The 13,646-nt window shown below is 43.9% G+C and overlaps 1 protein-coding gene across 2 annotated transcripts in view; it reads right to left on the bottom strand.

Moving 5' to 3' along the window:
* Positions 1 to 13,646, bottom strand: part of SPATS2L (spermatogenesis associated serine rich 2 like) — a 63,579-nt gene that overhangs the window by 22,729 nt on the left and 27,204 nt on the right. The window contains exons 1-5 of one of the 2 annotated variants that reach the window (XM_081017304.1): positions 13,451 to 13,490; positions 13,122 to 13,183; positions 11,077 to 11,185; positions 8,002 to 8,051; positions 3,247 to 3,490 (exon numbers count right to left, since the gene is read on the bottom strand). In XM_081017304.1, the coding sequence (XP_080873430.1) occupies positions 3,247 to 3,490; positions 8,002 to 8,051; positions 11,077 to 11,185; positions 13,122 to 13,183; positions 13,451 to 13,475 (490 nt within the window). In that variant the 5' untranslated portion in view covers positions 13,476 to 13,490. Of the gene's footprint in view, positions 1 to 3,246; positions 3,491 to 8,001; positions 8,052 to 11,076; positions 11,186 to 13,121; positions 13,184 to 13,450; positions 13,491 to 13,646 lie in introns of those variants that run through there. The other variant, XM_081017305.1, reaches the window with a different exon arrangement.

Raw genomic sequence — 13,646 nt, 5'->3', positions numbered from 1 at the left:
CTCGCTGATTCCCCCATTTGCCCCCCTTCTCCACTGGTACTACGCTGATTTCCTTCCCCAGAAGATGTGCTGCTTCTCTCCCTCCCGGGACGCTCTCCGGAATCCCTCTGGAGCCCTCCCTCTCCCCCTGGCTCCGATGGCAGTTCCCTGACACTAACAAAACTTAAAACTCGAGGGCACCAGAGGTACTGCCAGTGTTACAAACATCTTAATAAGAAATCAATTGCTGGTGTCTCAAGCACCAGAACAGTACCCTTTAGAATCTCTTTCGCACAGAGCTGAAACACTATCTGAGATGTAGCTCTCCAGTCACTGTATTAACGGCTGAGTGTTTTATCAGGCTGGCTGATAATGGGATGAGCTCAAAGAGTCTACTCTGAATCCCAAGCTGCCACATGCCAAGGAGTGGCTGTTCATCTCGATATTTTCAAACCCCCTAAAGAGGGGGTGGGGGAGCTCACCCTGAAGCGAGAATCCCTTTCTTATTAAAAAGATACCTTGAAAGGTCAGCTAGGAGTTGGGGAAATTCTCAATTGCCTTTCGCGAGAAACACCACAACCACCATTCTATAACAAAAGGTGAATTCGGAAAAACTTCAGGCACTACTAGGCAATGCCCATCACATATCTCTATGTGGCTTTTCTATATAAAGATGCGCCCACCAGCAAGATGTCAAAGGTAGTCAAAATCTAAGCTATTCTAACTGAACAGAATTCCTTTATTAGCTCTCAAGACAGATACCGCATTTTTCGCTCTATAAGACGCACCAGACCATAAGACGCACCTAGTTTTTTGGAAGAGGAAAACAAGAAAAAAAATATTCTGAATCCCAGAAGCCAGGACAGCAAGCGGGATCGCAGCACAGCAATCCTGCTGGCTGTCCTGGCTTATGGGATAGCCGCACGCAGCCTCTCCCGGGCAAGGGGAGCCTTCATAAGGCTCCCCCAAGAGCCGCGCTCCTTTAAAGAGAGAGCGAAGTGTGTGTGCGACTCTTGGGGGCTTTTCCCCGAGGAGGGAGAAGGGCAGCCCTTCTCCCTCCTCAGGGAAAAGCCCTGAAGAGCCACACACATGCTCCACACGGCTCTTTAAAGGAGCACTGAGCAGAGCCTCCCACCTGCATTCGCTCCATAAGACACACACACATTTCTCCTTACTTTTTAGGAGAGGAAAGGTGCGTCTTATAGAAAAATGCGGTATATTATGAAACCCCTTTGAAAGCTTCCTTGCTGCATTCAACCAGGATTTTATTACGTAGGGTTTAGCTGTAACACACACACAAAAATGTTCTGCAAGTCCACAAGGCAGCAGTCTGATTTCTTTTTCTTTTTTTTTAATTTAAGGCAATAAATTACTGTTATTTATTAAATTTATGTACCTCCGCTTAGCAAAAGAGTGGATTAAAATGTAATTAAAAGGGGGGGGGAACCACACCAATAAAATATACGATTAAATTAAAACCAATAAACATGTCAGGCAATTGTGCTTGCGATACCACAAGCAACCTCCCCATCTCCCAGTTAGCCTTGCAATTGTTTTGAAAATGTTTCTGTCTGGATAAAAGGAAGGGTGAATGCATAAATGAATGTTTCACAAGTGGTGCTTTGAAATGTGTTTTAAAATGTACTCTACGTGAGGAGCGTTAGTAAAATATGTTGGGGCACTTGCTTAAAGCACAGGGAAAGGACCAAGGCTGATTGCTAAGGCAGTGTTCGACTGGACAGGTGCTATCCCCAAAAGCTGCAATCATTCTTCATAAGGAAGTCACTCTATCCCCTTAAATCATTTTGGTTGCCCTTCTCTGAACCTTTTGCAACTCTATGGTATCATTTTCGAGTTGAGGCGACCAGAACGGTACATAGGATTCCAGATAACACCACCAGCTATACGCAGCTTTTATGTCTGTGTAGAAAGACATAAGTCAGCCCCAAATTGGCAGCAGCTTTGAAGTCTTCCTTAAGAATCAAGGATGAGTAAAATACTACAAAAGCCCCAGGAGAGGTATGTACTGCCAAAGGGAAGAAATGTCCTCTCTTGATGTTAAGACTGATGTGGGAGGAGAAAAGCTCCACATCTACAGTGGTACCTTGGTTCCCAAACTTAATCCATTCTGGAAGTCCGTTCCAAAACCAAAGCGTTCCAAAACCAAGGCGTGCTTTCCCATAGAAAGTAATGCAAAATGGATTAATCCGTTCCAGACTTTTAAAAACAACCCCTAAAACAGCAATTTAACATGAATTTTACTATTTAACGAGATCGTTGATCCATAAAATGAAAGCAATAAACACTGTACTGCGGTCACACAATCAATCAATCAGTAGCTGAACTGGGTTCCACACAGTCGCAAAAACAAAACGAAAAAGAGCCGCAAAAACAAAAACGCAAAATAAATAGCAAAACCAGACAGACCTCAGTGTAACACTCGAAATGGAACTGTGGCACTCAAATCGGAAGCGTAAGATTCAACACGGAGCATGTTCGGCTCCAGAAAAAAAGTTCACAAACCGGAACACTTACTTTCGGGTTTGTAGTGTTTGGGTTCCAAGTTGTTTGAGTACCAAGGCGTTTGAGAACCAAGATACCACTTGTACACACTGCAAACAGCACATCACCCCTGGCAACCATGATAGCTCCTGCCTGCATTCCAGACAGGCTGGAATCCAAGACAGATCAAAGAACAGAGGTGGGGTCTGGATGCGCAGTGCAATGTCTTGCCTCCAGCACAGATCAGCTTCAAAGGAGGTGGCTGGAGGAGATGCACCTATACAGCGGTGCCTCGCAAGACGAAATTAATTCTTTCTGCGAGTTTTTTCGTCTTGCGAATTTTTCATCTTGCGAAGCACGGTTTCCCAAAGTCTTCAAAATCACCAAAGTCTTCAAAAACCTCAAAAAAGGCTACCACACCGCGTGCTATGAGTTGCTCCTCCAAGTCACCCTGGGTATTAACGGTTTTAAGAAAAAGGAAACAAACTTGCAAGACGTTTTCGTTTTTTTCGTTTTTCGTCTTGCGAAGCAAGCCCATAGGGAAATTCGTCTTGCGAAGCAACTCAAAAAACGAAAAACTCTTTCGTCTTGCGAGTTTTTCGTCTTGCGAGGCATTCGTCTTGCCAGGTACCACTGTATTCACATCCAGAATAAATCTGGATTCAACAAAATCTTCCTGTTGGTGTGAGGACTTCCATCCTGGGGGGCTGAAAAGGAAGCTGTTTACACATCTTGCAAAAGCCACCTGGCGTACAGTGCACTGACCTGCGGTTTCTGGTTTTGCCTCTCCCCTGTCCTTGCCTTCAAAGCTCTTTGGTTCTTGAGGAATTGCTTTCGGTTTTTCACTGGCAGGTTCGCTGGGGGAAATCTCCTTATTACAGCCATTCAGGCGGCAGCCATATAATCCTTGGGATTCCAGAGACGACAGCTTTTCTCTCCCATCCTCTTTACCTTTCATATCTCTGCTATGGAAGTGCTGCTTAGAGTTGCTTCTTTTCCTTTTGCTGTTCTGCAGGGGGGGGAGGAGGAAATAATTCAAGGACAGCAATGCCATGAAATATAGATCACATTGCAGCAGGTAAAACAACCCTCAATGTTTTCGTTTTCCAAAGCATGGCATAAATTTTACTAATTGTACTAGAATTTGAGTAACTGATGAACTACATCATAAGCTTTGTCTTTGCGCCGTAAAAGTAGATCAAGGAACCCTGTAAGAGAGATTAAATTAATTTTATTAGGTTAAATCCAATGATTTCTCCCATTTGTATTGTGTTGTGTTTTTTTTAAAAGGCTTCTCTTGTCTTTGCTCCAAAAATCGTGAGACAAATATATATACGCGTATATCAGATCTTGGATCTACAGAAGCTGTTCAATCTAAGTTCCTAGGGCCATTTTTTGTCTGTTCCATCCTGTGTTCCAAATGCCTCATTGGGCTTGGAGGCTAATCTCCCCTCTGTTGAATTACAGATTTGGTGCAGGACATTTAATTATTGGCTTTGGCTAAATTAACCCCCCCCCCCGGTCTACCACCCTTAGAATCACAAGATTGTCATGAGAGCGCTTGGACTAAAATTGTCAACCAAAAGATTTACTTTTCTGGTTTATCACCACAACAGTTATTAACACCAAGCTTCAGAAAGCAAATAATTTAATCTGACAGCTCCTATATCAGGCACCCCCAACCTTCGGCCCTCCAAATGTTTTGGACTACAATTCCCATCATCCCTGACCCCTAGTCCTGTTAGCTAGGGATGATGGGAGTTGTAGACCAAAACATCTGGAGGGCCGCAGGTTGGGGATGCCTGGCCTATATGATATCGAGCGACAGAATAATTTGGCCACGATAAGGAAATTTTTTCCATGGTATAATTATTTTCCACCTAGTCATTTTGACACTTTGGCACCTTATTTGCAAAATTTGATAATTCCAAAATAGATGCGCTTTCACTTCCACAAGACTGAATATACTGGTTTCGACTGTATTTGAGGGTCAATTTCAAAAAATATCGCTGGAAAAACAGTTATGTCCATGTGGAGATGGCAGTATTGAGTCAGTAGCTCATGAGCTTCTGTCTTGCACTCTTTATAAAGGTTTGAAGAGTGAGGTTATTATTACCCCTCTGTTATTCTCCATGTTGTGTCGCTCAACCATTGCTACTGTGGCCTTCCTTTTAGCAGATCAAGATGATCAGGTGACAGCAAAAACTACAAAGTTTTTAGTGGGGGCAATTCGAATAAGATTTATTATTTGATTATTGATGTAAACCTCCAAAATGTATTTTGTATAGTTAAGCCTTTACCTCTGTCTTCAGTACATTTTATTTTATTTTATTGCTATGACTAGTGGTTGATGCAAATAAAGATTTTTCTGAATATATATATATATATATATATATATATATACTCTCTCTCTCTCTCTCTCTCTCTCTCTCTTTCTCTCTCTCTCTCTCAAATGCATCATAATATCTGGCTTCTTTCTGAGTTGCTATTCTGAACACAAATGTCTGCTCATTTAAACCACAGTAGCTCATAAGTACTGTATCAAGTATACATAAAAACGGGAATTTGAGGACAACACTCATTCACAGCAAGAAAAAAAATATACTGGCACCCAAAGAATTCCAGAACACATATTTCTTTTGGTGCCATCTGAAGATCACGTGGGATGGAAGTAGAACCCATGTTTCCTATATTTTTTCAAAAGTATACACTCTGTTCTTTTTGGAGCAGCAATCAACATCCATAGCAACTGAATTTTGGACTCAGTTGGATGCTATATTCAGATGGGTTTTATTTCTTTCTGCCAAACACCTGCCATTTGGCACAGTCAGGATAATTCGTAGGACAGCAATTTAAAGTGCTTTCCATAGCTGGAAATTATACATTATGTTTGCCCTGGCAGTAATTGCTTGTAGATTCTCTCTAATTCTTCCTTCTGTTTCACAGAAGATATCTGTGAGCTGACACTAGCAGGAGTCTGGCATAATGTTGTTTCTGAAGAACAGAATTTATTTCTTTTTTTTTATGATTGGGGTCCATTAGATAAATAAGTGCTATTGTCTCTGTGCACCACATTCAGTGCCTACATACTGTCAGAGTTACGTCCGTATCAATAAAAAAGAGGAGCACTTCCTGGAACCTGCTGAATCCATTGCTTAACAGAGCTAAACAGACTTCACTTGAGAGTTCAATACCAATTTGTTTCCCATATCAGAAATCTTAGAAAGGGACACTCAAGTTGACATCCAGCTTGAAGCACCCTGTGCAAATAGTTCTGAGAGCATCAGTAAGTATTGTAGCCATAGAGGGATAAATTATAGGCACACGATGTCACACCTTTGATTCCTTCCAGGAGTCAGTGAGCACTACAGTGGTACCTCGGGATGCGAACGGGATCCATTTTGAGTGTTTGTGCATGCGTGAGCGGTGAAACACAGAAGTAATGCGCTCTGTTACTTCCGGGTTGCCGCGGAGCGCAACCTGAAAGCACTCAACCCGAAGCACATTCAACTCGAGGTATGACTGTATAGAAAAATGCAGTTTTACTGGACTGCTGTCAACTACTGTCTAGAGTTGTGGGGAAGGGGGGGTGAAGACCAAATTTAGCACAGCACCCTTGTGGCATCTTAGCACGCTTGCTTTGGGCAGGTGTATGTACATATATATGTAAAGTCCTTCTCTTATACAGTGGTACCTCAGGTTAAGTACTTAATTCGTTCCGGAGGTCCGTTCTTAACCTGAAACTGTTCTTAACCTGAAGCACCACTTTAACTAATGGGGCCTCCTGCTGCTGCCACACAATTTCTTTTCTCACCCTGAAGCAAAGTTCTTAACCTGAAGCACTATTTCTGGGTTAGCGGAGTCTGTAACCTGAAGCATCTGTAACCTGAAGCGTATGTAACCCGAGGTACCACTGTACGGAAAACAAACCCTTCTGCGTGTAGCTCAAACATTTGCAGAACCTTTTCCCTATTGTGGCCCTGATGCCAGGGGTGGTGCAGTGGGTACAGGCCGCCCCAGGTGTCACCACTGAGGGGGGTGACAAAATGCCGGGCGGCACTCACCGCGGGGCCTGCAGTGCACCCGAGCCATGCTTCTCTCCTGGGAGAGACGCGGCGACTTGGGTGCACGCAGGCTCCATGCTGCCCAAACGGTCTGCCCGCTGCCTCCCCCTCAGCTGTAGGGCGGCTGAGTGAGAGGAGGCAGGCAGACTCCGGAGACCCCGCAGTGCACCCCGCCCTTATGGGAGACTCACCTGCCCTGGGCTTCCTCCACCGCTGCCTGACGCTACTCAAGAACAGTGTCCATGTAAGGAGCAACACAGATATGGGATTTTATTAAGACGCTAAAGGTAAAGGTAAAGGTACCCTTGCCCGTACGGGCCAGTCTTGACAGACTCTAGGGTTGTGCGCCCATCTCACTTAAGAGGCCGGGAGCCAGCGCTGTCCGCAGACACTTCCGGGTCACGTGGCCAGCGTGACAAAGCTGCTCCGGCGAACCGGCACCAGAGCAGCACACGGAAACGCCGTTTACCTTCCTGCTAGTAAGCGGTCCCTATTTATCTACTTGCACCCGGGGGTGCTTTCGAACTGCTAGGTTGGCAGGCGCTGGGGCTGAGCAACGGGAGCGCACCCCGCCGCGGGGATTCGAACCGCCGACCATGCGATCGGCAAGTCCTAGGCGCTGAGGTTTTACCCACAGCGCCACCCGCGTCCCCATTTTTAAGACGCTAAAGCAAACTGCAATTTTATAGGCTAGCTATCAGTGGCTGCCCCAGAGAAGGGGGTGGTAAAAGGGGAAGAGAAGCAGCTAAACAATTCAAACGAGGACCAGAGTGCAGGAAAGGGTGTTACCCAAAAGTATATTTTCCTTAACAGGGCAAGGTGGTGTGTGTGTGTTTATATGCTTTGAATCAGGAAAGTGGGGGGGGGGAGGGAGAACCCTTCCCTCGGGGCTGCAGTCCAGATCTGAATTAGGGAAAGCTGCTTAAAGACAGAAAGAGAGAGAGAGATGGAAGATACAATTCTGGATTTTCAAGGTCTCTTCTCTTTTTTGGTCCTAAACTGGTTGTCATCACTTGCACATCTTTACAGCTGAGTCCCACATATGTATTACCCTTGATGTAAAGGAGAACGCCCTTTTATCATTCAAGGGTCAGTTGCCAGAGAAACAGCTTGGTGCTGATTAGAACTGCTCATAGCATCTTGAAGAACAGTTTTGCGATCTCCATATGAATACCTTAATTATTCTGACAATTCTGTCAGAATAGCAAGCTCAACCTGCTGGTATAAAAACAGCAACAGCAAAGCGGGATTAAAAATGTAAAAAGCACCTATTTATTTTGAAGTCTTTTGAAAGCAGGCTTGCAACAAACAGTTCACAGTTGTTAAAAAGAAAGAAAAGTGTATTTGTGTGTTTGTGTGCGCGCAAAAGCCTTGGCAACAAATATGCTGTTGTGCTCCAGCGAACTACGATGATAAAATGGACTTAATGACTTAACTTTCACAGGAAACTCCTTACCTTCTTTTTCCCTGACATATTCCATTCTTTTAGAACTTGAAGTGCACTGCCTAGAGGAGAGAGAGAGAGAGAGAGAGAGAGAGAGAGAGAGAGAGAGACTTCAGCAAGTCAACAATAACCCCCTTCCAGTCTGGTGACCATTTGCTCAATTTATTTTAATTTGTTTTGGTCAATGTGTCCCAAGAGTCAGTAAAAATGGTATTTCATTTCCTTTAGTTCCCTTGTCTTGAAACAAGAGAATGTTACCTGTTACCTGTCCCTGTCCCTTGCAGGCTGCTTTGAATAACGGCAGCTTAGCAACTCAGCTGAGCCTAGGACTTGCCGATCAGGAGGTCAGTGGTTTGAATCCCCATGACGGAGTGAGCTCCCGTTGCTCGGTACCTGCTCCTGCCAACCTAGCAGTTCCAAAGCCCGTCAAAGTGCAAGTAGATAAATAGGTACTGCTCTGGCGGGAAGGTAAAGGCGTTTCCGTGTGCTGCTCTGGTTCGCCAGAAGCGGCTTAGTCATGCTGGCCACATGACCCAGAAGCTGTACGCCAGCTCAATAAATAAAGCAAGATGAGCGCCACAACCCCAGAGTCTTTCACGACTGGACCTAATGGTCAGGGGTCCCTTTACCTTTACCTTTAGACTTAAGCACCCAAGTGGAGAGGCTGTCGTGTACCTTGCTCTAGGTATCTCTGCCTTCTGGTGAGATCAACAACCAAAAACAACAAGAACTTTCCTTAAAGGTGCACATAGTGGGTGGGTTTAGTCACCACAAACATTTCTGTTCACCCAGCAGAACTATCTGCCCTCTCCTCCCCACGGCACACGGTTTAGGGTGTTCTCCTGACCCTCCACAGCAGATGTGGGGGAGGCCTAGGGGGCAGACAGCAGAGGGGAGACAAGGGAGAAAAGACACAGCACACTAGCAGGAGTCATTGCACCCGTTTCTACTAACAGTACCCAATAGCTGAATCCAGCCCCGTGTCCAATTGTTTTTCAACCTACACTTAGGTTACCAGACATCCCCGTTTCCCGGGGACTGTTCCTGGATTTACAAATCAGTCCCCATACAAAATCCATTGAAGCTGAAAAGTGTCCCCGGATTCATTGAAAAATATCTGGTAAGCTTAACTGGCTAGTCCTCAAGCTCACAATGCATGAATAATGAGTAATAGATAAAATGCAACATGGTGAAATCTCAGGAGTTAGAAAGGAATCCAGCTGCCAGGGAATGTGGAGTCAGTGCTCTACATAGCTCTTTGCGTTGGCTCATGGCAAGGGCAAACACAATCCTTTTTAAACTAAAGGCGTAAATTATACAGTGCATGTATTGCATACTGATGGTTAAAATAATAGCGTTACTGAGAACCATACCACACATATGGACCACCAAAGTCATTTTGCTCGCTTTAGAATAGCCTAAGGATTTGAATTAAAAGCAAATTTAATGCTTGTTCTGGGCCTCCTGTGGTTTAACAGGATTTCCTCCTTCCGTGAGAAAACACAGGGTAAAGGGTTTGTTTTTGACAAATCAAAGGGGCAGGGATTTTAAATAAGGAATAACTACCCATGTGAAACTTGCAGTAATGAAATGTTTCCTAAATTCAGCTTTTCTGCCAGACTTCGTCATTTGCCCAAGAAGCTAAACTGGCTTGAGTATGTTTTTAACCATTTTGATTTGGTCCTTTAAGAAATATAAGGTTTATATGAAAAGTTGAAAATGAAGCTCAGTACGTTTTTCCTTGTTTGTTATCCATTGCTTATCTCCCGCTAGGTAACGTTTTCTGACATCTATTGAAAGGGAGCCAGTCAGCAAATAATACTTGGCATTGCAATCCGCATTCACACACACCCTCTCCAAATATGAACAAGACAAACTGCACTCTGGAAGAGGAAGGTTTGCACAATTTTTAAAAGCAACCTTTCTGCATTCTACACGGGCCAATTAAACCCAGATTTAAGTTTGTTTGGTTAATTCATAGACACCAAATGTGTTATGAAAAGGTATAAACATGAGCAGATGTAGGAAGTGGAGGGTGGTCTATTTTTAGGATTGAAGTTGTTGAACTTTTTTATGATTTTACCCCGAAGTTCTTGAGCTTTTTTTACAATTCTACCCCGAAGTTCTTGAGCTTTTTTTAGGTGTTTACCCCAGAATATAGACTGCCACAGGGGGCCATATTCGGCCCCCAAAACAATCCTTTCGGCAATGTATGTCCTTAATGAGGACTGTGCATAGACCTTTAGCAGCTAATGCAGCCAATGATCTCAGCTTCTTAACCATGTGAAGTTAAGACGCAGGTTCCTTTCCTCCTCTGGGGGTTGGTACCAACCTTAGCTGCAGTTAATGCCTAGTAAGGTTTCCCTGGGGTGGGACGTGGGTGGCGCTGTGGGTTAAACCACAGAGCCTAGGACTTGCCGATCAGAAGGTTGGCGGTTCGAATCCCTGCGATGGGGTGAGCTCCCGTTGCTTGGTCCCTGCTCCTGCCAACCTAGCAGTTCAAAAGCACATCAAAGTGCAAGTAGATAAATAGGCACCACTCCGGCGGGAAGGTAAATGGCGTTTCCGTGCGCTGCTCTGGTTCGCCAGAAGCAGCTTAGTCATGCTGGCCACATGACCCGGAAGCTGTACGCTGGCTCCCTCGGCCAATAAAGTGAGATGAGTGCCGCAACCCCAGAGTCAGTCATGACTGGACCTAATGGTCAGGGGTCCCTTTACCTTTACCTTAAGGTTTCCCTGTGCCCAGGGTTTCCTACCATCTTAAGAACCTGCTTTCAAATCCTCATTTTCCAAAAGGAAACATGGACCCTGCATAAAGCATGCCTGGAACTCCTGGAATCTCACAACGCTTGGAGATTGGGGTGATATGTGATGTTATCTACACAGGGATTTTTATACAGGGCATACATGCCCACACTGGTTGGCTAACTCTTGACTTTTTAAAACGGTCTCTCAGGTTGCTAAGAAAGACATCATAATATCTTAGGAAATTCTGAATGTTCACTTTTTAGCAGCATATACACCTGTGGACTTCATTTTGGACAGTGTTACTTTTCAGTGTCCGTGAAATAGAAAAAGGGTACAGACCATCCACAAAAGCTTGTACAGCTTTGTCGACGTTGTTATCAAACTGCTGTAGCACCAGCACTATTTCATTGTTGCTTTTGTTGGGTACAATTGATCGCACCGCATTGATCTGCAAGCAAGAGAGATGAACACAGGCATCTTAAAACACAGAAAAGGCACACCACACTGCAAGGCAAGTAGGTATTTTTCACACAAATGCCCCACAATTCTGCAAAGGACTGTTTGTGCTATGTAGTCAGAGCACCTTAACTACGCCATGTCAGTACAATTACATCCAAAACACGTGAAATAACAAATGAAAACCATTACCATTCCTTCCCACGCACTTCTGACGATTCCCTGAATGCTGATCTAGGTTGCAGTATATTATTTCTTTAGCAACAACTTACCCCAATGGCACATGAAATTGGTCCTGATATTTTCCATTTATTTGCATCCTGTAGACTGCTTGATAAGTCTTAACTGATTTTCAGCCATTGGTACAGAAGCACAGATGTATTTATATGTATTTACACACACACACACTTTGCCAGCCTGGATATGCTCTTGACATTTAAGATGGTTGGAGCAGCACTTTAACACTGTACAATTTCAACAAAATGAGATGCACTACAAGCCCCATTTCCCTGGCTAAATTCAGCTCCCCCACTGTGCTGACTTTTACGCTTCTCCTAGCATGCTGCGTAGAATCATAGAACTGCAGAGTCGGAAGGGACCCCCCAGTCATTTAGTCCAACCCCCTGCAATGCAGGAATCTCAACTAAATCATACACGGCAGATGGCGTTCCAACCTCTGCTTAAAAAAAACAAACCTTCAAGGAAGGAGACCTTTTGTCCCCAGCTTGTCAATATCCTTCTTGAATTGTGGTGCCCAGAACTGGACACACAGGCAGAATAGAGCAGGACACAGGTGGCGCTGTGGGTCAAACCACAGAGCCTAGGGCTTGCCGATAAGAAGATCGGTGGTTCGAATCTGGGTGACGGGGTGAGCTCCCCTTCTTGGTCCCTGCTCCTGCCAACCTAGCAGTTCGAAAGCACGTCAAAGTGCAAGTAGATAAATACGTACCTCTCCGGAAACGCCGTTTACCTTCCCGCCGGAGTGGTACCTATTTATCTACTTGCACTTTGACGTGCTTTCGAACTGCTAGGTTGGCAGGAGCAGGGACCGAGCAACAGGAGCTCACCCTGTCGCCGGGATTTGAACCGCTGACCTTCTGATCGGCAAGTCCTAGGCTCTGTAGTTTAACCCATAGCGCCACCCATGTCCCTGATGGGTGTTGTAGTCCCCCCCCAAAAATATGGGAGGTCATGTGCTTATCGACCATCTTTTTATATTATTATTCTATAACACAGAATCAGTCATGATTCTGTTTACAAACAATATTAGATAGCTGTTTTAAGGCAACTAAATGCCATCAGTCAATAACCATAGTCTCAGCATATTCCCCCCCCCCCTTTACCCATGGCTAAGGCAAAAAGCCCTATATCATTATCATTGTGGTATTTAATGGAATGCATCAAGGCCCTCAGATAAATGATACGATTTTATCATTTTCATAATTTGATGGGGGAAAGTCAGCATTTATCAAGCTAGGCCAGGAAATGTCTAGAACTGCAGAGAGATTAAATGCTTTTCAGATATTTTCTTGCGCACAGAATTCTCATTTTTATGGGCAGGGTAATAATAAAATAATAATTATTATTAATAGCTTGATGAACTATTTTCTTTTGAATTTGGCACCTTCTTATTCCCTTAAAACTCCTTATTAAGAGATTTGGGCCAAAAAAAAATAAAAATGGGGAAATGGATACAGAGATCAGTAACCATAAGAAACAGGTCCAAATAAGCTTTACTGAGGCAGGAATGCAGAGTGGGGTCGTGACTTTCCAAATAGCCCAGTGGCGCCTGCCAAGAACCAGAGGAGTTGATTAAATATTTCATCTCCAATGGGAAGGCACCTGTGGCCAGTATATTTTTTAAACATCTGAATGTTCTGGACCTTTATGCTGTGTATGTGGAGCAGTATGATAATTAGAGATCTTACCTTTTCCTTGATGTTTGCTTGCGAGCCAATTTCTGCCATCTCCAATTTGATATGGATAAGACCTACAGGTCACAATAAGTTAAATGAACAGTATTATTTTAGTAATTCAAATGCTTCCCTTGCTATGGAAATGCTTTGCTGCTATGTTCATTTTTAAAAAAACGAACTACATTGACAAGAAAAATAAAGACATTTTATATGCACTTTCTTTATAATTTCTCATTTTAGAATATCTCAAGCATATATATTTTTTCTCTTTAGGATATCTCAAACATGAAAATGCTTTCAAACCCTCAGGCTGCATATAAATGTCATCATCCTGCACTTACCTGGCAGTAAATTTAATCTGAACATAATGGGATAGATTCTGCTATGAAGTTTAAATCCTAGGAACGATCACAAAATTGCCAACTTTTTGTCAGCCCTTGGTTTTAACCGAACTTGATTGTCAGACGTTAGGGCAGAGGTGGGAAATCTCCAGCCCTCCAGATGATGTCACAGTAAAATTCCCATCAATCCTGGCAA

This window comes from Podarcis pityusensis (assembly GCF_964106645.2).
Source record: "Podarcis pityusensis genome assembly, chromosome: 1".
NCBI lineage: Eukaryota > Metazoa > Chordata > Lepidosauria > Squamata > Lacertidae > Podarcis > Podarcis pityusensis.
This window is presented reverse-complemented; position numbering and strand designations above follow the sequence as displayed.